The sequence below is a fragment of the Drosophila arizonae genome, chromosome X (assembly GCF_054131065.1).
Source record: "Drosophila arizonae isolate 15081-1271.41 chromosome X, UAZ_ARI_1.0, whole genome shotgun sequence".
NCBI lineage: Eukaryota > Metazoa > Arthropoda > Insecta > Diptera > Drosophilidae > Drosophila > Drosophila arizonae.
This window is the reverse complement of record NC_142927.1, coordinates 28847501-28854126: the sequence shown is the minus strand read 5'-3', so window position 1 is coordinate 28854126 and position 6626 is coordinate 28847501. Positions and strand designations below refer to the sequence as shown.

The window sequence follows — 6626 nt, the reverse complement described above, 5'->3', positions numbered from 1 at the left end:
GACCCCACAAAGTATTTACATATATTCTTGATCAAAGCAACGAGCTGAGTCACTTTAGCCCTGTCCGGCTGTCTGTCCGTATCTTTGAAAGCGTTGATTTCAGAAGATATAAGAGCTAGAGACTTGAAATTTGTTTTAAAATGTCGGTATATATACCGCGCATATAGACTTTATCTCCAATAATCGATAACTCATTTCGATATCGATATCGATTAACAACCTTATCGAAAATAAGTTATTTAATTATATCTCCTATACCTTAAGAGCTAAAGTGTCCAAATTTTAAATGTAGATTCATATGTATTTTATTGAATTTCGATTTTTGTATCTATATCCACGCACTCACCAACAAATTTGTAAAAGGCGTATTTCAAGTACTAGAGACTTGTGCTTCTAAAAGTTTATTGAAGATAGACCCACTACAAAAGAAATTATTCAACAAATAAATTCCCCTCCCTGCGCAGTTAGCAGAGCGCGTTATGCGCGCGTGTGTGTGCATGTATACATATGTCTGTGTGCATATAAGAAGTGCAAAATGGTTAGAATATTAACTTGTAGGGTTTTGGGTATCTCCTAGTCTGTTTGCGCTGAAGTCGGTTCTCCCCTCTCCTTCTGTATCCTGTAGATCTCCTCCGCCAGCAGGTGGTAGTACTCAGAACGGCACTGGGCTATCTCGTACATATCCTGCTCCACCTCCTCAGCGTGCGTGACCAGATCTGAGGTCGGATCTGAGGTCGGACTTATCGCCAGCACCAGCTTGTGCACGAGATGATTTCGCAGGTCCTCAGTGATCAACTCACGCCAGTCTGCGCCGTTGCCAGGCGCACCGCCGCCCGCTCCAGTGCCCGCCGCATTGAACATTTTACTTGATTAAAGCACTCCGCCTGTCTATGATCGATGGGCGTAGGCAATATTATTACAAATAGTAGATCTCGATTTAATGACTAATCCAAATGACTAATTGAACGGGCAGTCGCTGGAGCTTCCCGTTGACAGCGTTGCCACACTTTGAGACCAAAACAAGTAAGAAAGCTCTAGTCGAGACTGCCCGACTACGAGATCCCCTGAGCACTTCGAGCAATAGCTGTTTCAATCATTTTTCGCGTTTTTCTGCTTACACAAGACACACATCACACACACGCATTGGCTGCAGTGGTGGCTTATTAAGGGAACCTATTTGTTCAATAACTTTTCTTGTGGATGTACTTTCTTCGTGAAAGATTATGATTATATCATGGATATGCATGTATTTGCTAAAGCACAAGTTTCTAGTATTTGGAATACACCTTTTACAAATGTGGGGGAGAATTAGAGGTGGGGAGGTATATTTTGACAAAAACCGAAATTGTATAAAATGCATAAAAGCACTAACCAGAGAACACAGAGACCGGACACGTAGTGTTCTCTGGTTAGTGATAAAAGTATAAATTTCCAATTTGGAGACTCTAGCTTTAAAGATGTAGGATATATAAATTTATTACTGGTTTTCGATAATGTTTTTAATCGGACCTAGGAATAATTTTCAAGTCTCTAGCACTTATACCCTCTGAGATCCACGCGTTCAAACATACGGACAGACGGACGGACGGACAGACGGACAGGGCTAAATCAACTCAGCTCGTCGCCCTGATCAAGAATATTTATACTTAATGGGGCTTGCCACGCCTCCTTCTGACTGTTACATACATTTAACAAAACCATTATACCCTGATTTCCCATTGAAAATGGGTTCAGGGTATAAAAAATAGCAGAGCTAACTCTGAAAAAAGCGCGAAATTAAAAGCAACTTATATTCCAATAATTTTTCGCATAAGCACACACACACAGATACATGCACGCACGCAAAAATCGAAGTTCCAAAAAGTACATATGAATCTACATTTAAAATTTTGTGACTTTAGCTTTCAAGATGTAGAAGATATAAATTTATTACTGATTTTCGATAAGGTTTTTATCGATAAACAAGTAAGAAGGCTCCAGTCGAGACTGCTTGCGAGACTGATATTCTAATCATTCTGCACTTCTTTTATGCACACATACATACACACGCACGCACTACGCTCTGCTAACTGCGCAGTAAGCAGCGACTGCGCTTGGGCTACGCTGCAGTGTGAGCAATACTAAGAGAATTTATTTGTTGAATAATTTCTTTTGTAGACATACGATCTTAATGAAACTCTCTGAGCGTAATCATATGGTAAATATGTGTGTACATTCTAAAGCACAAGTCTCTAGTACTTTAAATGCGTTTTTTACAAATTTGGGGGGAAAGGGGGCGTGGTATTCAAAATCTGTAATCTGGAGCCTTCTTACTTGTTTGGGGATAGTAAACCAACATTTAGGTTTCACCAAGATAATGACCCCAAACACAAAGCTAACATAGTCAGGTGCTGGCTTCTCTACAATTGTGCAAAGGTGTTGTATACTCCTGCACATAGTCCCGACATTAATCCCATAGAGAATCTGTAGGCTGATCTCAAAAAAAGGACAGCCAAGCGAGGTCCAACAAACAAAAGCGATTTGAAAGCCTGTATATTAGAGGAATGGGAGAAGACACCGGTGGAATATGTCCAAAAACTAATAAATTCCATGAGTAGACGGTTGGAAGCGGTCATTGAAGCCAATGGGGGTCATACTAAATACTAATATTGATACTTAATACATTGCCATATTTTGAATACTTTATTATTGTGCAAACACTTTTGTGTCAGTTGAATTTGAATATCTTTTATATTGTTATTGTTATTTAAGCCTATGTTAATAGTTTTTTAATTTTTTTAAAGTTATTTTTGTAAGAGAACAAATTGAAAAACATAATGTAATTTTTTTAAAATTTGAAATATCACATTTAGTAGTTTTTTTTTTTAATGTCAAATGTCAAACTGTATGTGTGCATAAAAGAAGCGCAGAATGATTAGAATATCAGCTTGGAGGCAGGGTTCAGGCGCGTGTTCTCGCGTGTATATATTGTCGGTTAAAGTCGGCACAAGCGCCAATAATAAAAATTTGTCCTGCTATTGCAGGAATGGCATGCGCTGCTGCTGCTCGTTGAGCACGGACGTCGGATTAACGACGGCGCTTGAGGCCATCTTGCTGCATCTGGAGCAGCTGCTGCTAGTGCTGCTCTTTGCGCTCGAGCTGCTTCTCTTCCAGCTCCTTCTGTATCTTGCAGATCTTCTCGGCCAGCAGGTGGTAGTACTCAGAGCGGCTCTTGGCCATCTCGTACATGTCCTTCTCCACCTTCTCAGCGTACGTGACCAGATTGTGCTTGCGCTTGTCCTGCATCGTGGTCGGATCTGAGGTCGGAAATATCGCCTGCACCAGCCTGTGAACGAGATGGTTACGCAGGTCCGCGATGACCGACTTACGCCAGTTCTCGCTGTCGAGAATATGGATACATTTTACTTGATGAGCGTAGGCAATATTATTTACATATAGTAGATGTTGCTTTAAAAATGACTAAGGCAAATGAATTTAATGCCACTACACATTGAACCAGTGTTGCCAAATCAGCTTTTTCCCCGTCAAATCTGGCTTTTTTGAAAAGCCGATTACGGGAAAAATTCCAAAACAGCGGGCAGCGGGAATTCTGGATTTTTTAAAGAATAATTTGCTTTATTTCCGCTTTTTATTTATTGAATAATTTGCTTTATTTCCGCTTTTTATGTATTGAAGAAATTTTCGTATTTTGTATAGATATTTTGTATGAAGAATGAACTTTTCTTCATTGTAGTTAAATTAAAACCAAATAGTTCAGTAATTCAATTTTTAATGAACGAACCAAGCGGTAATAATATGGAAATAACTAGACTAGGACATGAATTATATTTAATTCAGAATAACTTATTGTGAACAACAATATCGAACTTTTTGATTCTATGGAAATGATACGAAAAGATTAAAAAATGTATGCAACTGTTTTGATAGCGTGTAGTACAAGAACTTATGTGTTTAAGGTTGCCGACAAATTTTGAAATAGTGAAAAATGTTGATTCCTTTTCATGCATATATATTTTTAGAGAACATTGATAGTATTGAACCCCATCATATATAAGAACATCCACCCAATTCAGTAGGAAACTACTCAAGACGCTACAAAGTTTTGAGTTGAGAAGCGTGTTCTAAGGGTTTGATAGGATATAAGAAATTTAGGAACTTGGCCACTTTTGCATTGCTTTCTTTGTCGATGCCCAAGTGGGTAACATTTTTCGTCAGATCAATACTGTGATGCTTAACTCAATTTTAAGCATCAGGTAAAACATATATATTATAAAACTTCACAGATACGGTTTGCGGTAGATGAAGAAATGATGCCATGATTATAAGTTGTTAAAAAATATATTTAAATATCAATCAAATCAAAGCAAAAAAATCAGTTTTTTCCGATTTTTTTCACAAAATTTTTGCTTTCTTTTAAGTATCTTCCCACTAAAAACAGCTTATTTTGCCCAACAAAAATTGGCAAAACTGCATTGAACACCAGGATTGAGTGACAGTAGGTTATAGGGCTGCAAATCCATCGATGGGGTCTATCGATAGTATCGATGGATTTGGGCTTTCATGATATATCGATGGGTTTTTTCATCCATCGATAATTTACTACTTGGTGGCGCGAAGAGACGCATGTAAGTATTTTCCGGAATATACATATGTATAAACATTAAGTTGATAATATTATTATATTGTAATTAGCTTTTATAGTAATATTTATATATTTGGTGGTTATTCGTAGAAAAAGAGGTATGGATGAAGTTTTAAAGCCGTCAATAAGCATAAAACTGATATTCTAAGTGCAAGTGTGTGTGTGTTTTTTTTTTCTCTAGAAATTACTTTATTTTATAATTTTTGTATCAAAGGCATCTCAAAATGAAATCATGTACCTTTTTTGTATTAAGACCTATTTTAATTTTATATTGTTAAGACGAAACTTCTTTAAATACCATATAAAATTAATATAAACAGCTTGAAGCATATAAAAAAGAATTTAATTATTTGCATTGATTAACAATTATCCATATGTAATAAAATATATATTTTATTAGATATACAACCATCACATAAATATCCGATTACTTTTGTATTGTATTCTTATACAATATTGCACGAATCATTTTATGTTGGATGTATGATTTAAATTATTGAAAATTTGTTCATTTCTAAGAACTTCAAATTTTCGATGGAAATATCGATAGTATCGATGGTTCATTTCATCGATTGATAAATCTATCGAGGGGAACATCTATCGATGGTTTTCCGGCCCTACCAGGTTATGTAAAACAAACAGCTGATTTGACAGCGTGACGTCATTATTTCAGAAAATGGTGCGCGCGCGCTTAGCTTTGTATGAAATTCAAGCAATTTCGACACTGTTATTTGTCTTAAGTCTAGTAGAGTAAATAAAATGAGCTGGACGGCTAATCACAAGTCCTATATAGATTCACGAGTCGGACATATTAGGCGTTTTGCTAATTTGTATATTCTATGCATTTCCCATCAATCTGCAAGATTATATGTACCAATTTCATTCATTGTATTACGAATCTGATGGCTTTATATGATACGAAGCATTGTTAGCTTCAGCCCATGTTTTTGGAGCTGATTTAGGCAGATTATATGTTTCCTTGTGCTTCAATACTCATATAATGCTCAGTTTTCGATTTTGTAATTAATACACCAAATTTATTTTAATCCACCGGATGTTTCTGACATGACAGCAGGTGTGAGCAGCTTCAACTTGTACTATATTTGAATCGAGAGGCCTTCCAGCTTATTCCATTATATATGTACTTATATTCTTTATTGTATGGTAATAAAATTAGTGATTGGCCATTTTTAAGCTATTTACAATTGAAATTAGCTTATATATACATACTCAATTTTGGCTGTTTTGGACCATTTGGAAGATTTTTACTGAAGTGCCCGCCAAGCTTCAGCCGAGATAGCAGAGCGCAATCTGAAAATGTGACGTCACAACAGATCGTTAGTTAACATTAAAAGTAACGGAACTGCTCTTTGCGCAACCTACTGTGTCTTTTAACAGTAATACAATCACAATGTCGCCTCCTCATTCGCTGTATTAATATTCTTTTGTTCTTCGGCTCAAAAACAATTTTGGGGTTTTACCCAAAGGCGCCAAACGCACTTTTGCGTTTTTTTGTAACAGCATGTATTTCCAGATCATGCAATTTTGCAAAAATACTGCATTTGCCCTAAATGCAAATTGCTCTCGTATTGTCCGACTCGACTTTTCGAATCCAATCTTTGAATTGAGAGGACTTTGTCCATTCTTCACGAAACTTTTGCTTATCAACTTTTTTCATTTTTGTATTCTTTAATTTATTTGTTAATTCAAAAATTTTTTTTTATAAATTACCTAAAAATGTTGCTAATAGCATTTTAAAAATTTGTATAGCATATCGCTTTAAAGAATAGCTCGATTTGCTATTAAATAGCCAGAATGGTAACACTACTCGTTGAGTGTGGCCATCACCGTTTGTCTCGCTTTCACTTTGCTAATCTCCATAGTGTGTATAGTCTGTCTGTCTTATTCACATCTGTGTTGTCGCTTCATGTCTTCTGTGTTGAAATGCGTACATAAGAACGAGTGTGCAACAGCGCGAAACCAT

The 6626-nt window shown here is 36.5% G+C and overlaps 1 protein-coding gene across 1 annotated transcript; it reads right to left on the bottom strand.

The window, feature by feature from the left end:
* Positions 1-368: 368 nt before the first annotated feature.
* LOC149268090 (histone lysine acetyltransferase CREBBP-like) lies at positions 369-6596 on the bottom strand. The gene is made up of 3 exons (XM_089474381.1): positions 6026-6596; positions 5873-5953; positions 369-3379 (listed from the first exon to the last, which is right to left on the bottom strand). Exon 3 carries the CDS (start codon positions 3283-3285, stop codon positions 3115-3117), a length of 171 nt encoding a protein of 56 aa, XP_089330507.1. The 5' UTR covers positions 3286-3379; positions 5873-5953; positions 6026-6596; the 3' UTR covers positions 369-3114.
* Positions 6597-6626: the final 30 nt, after the last annotated feature.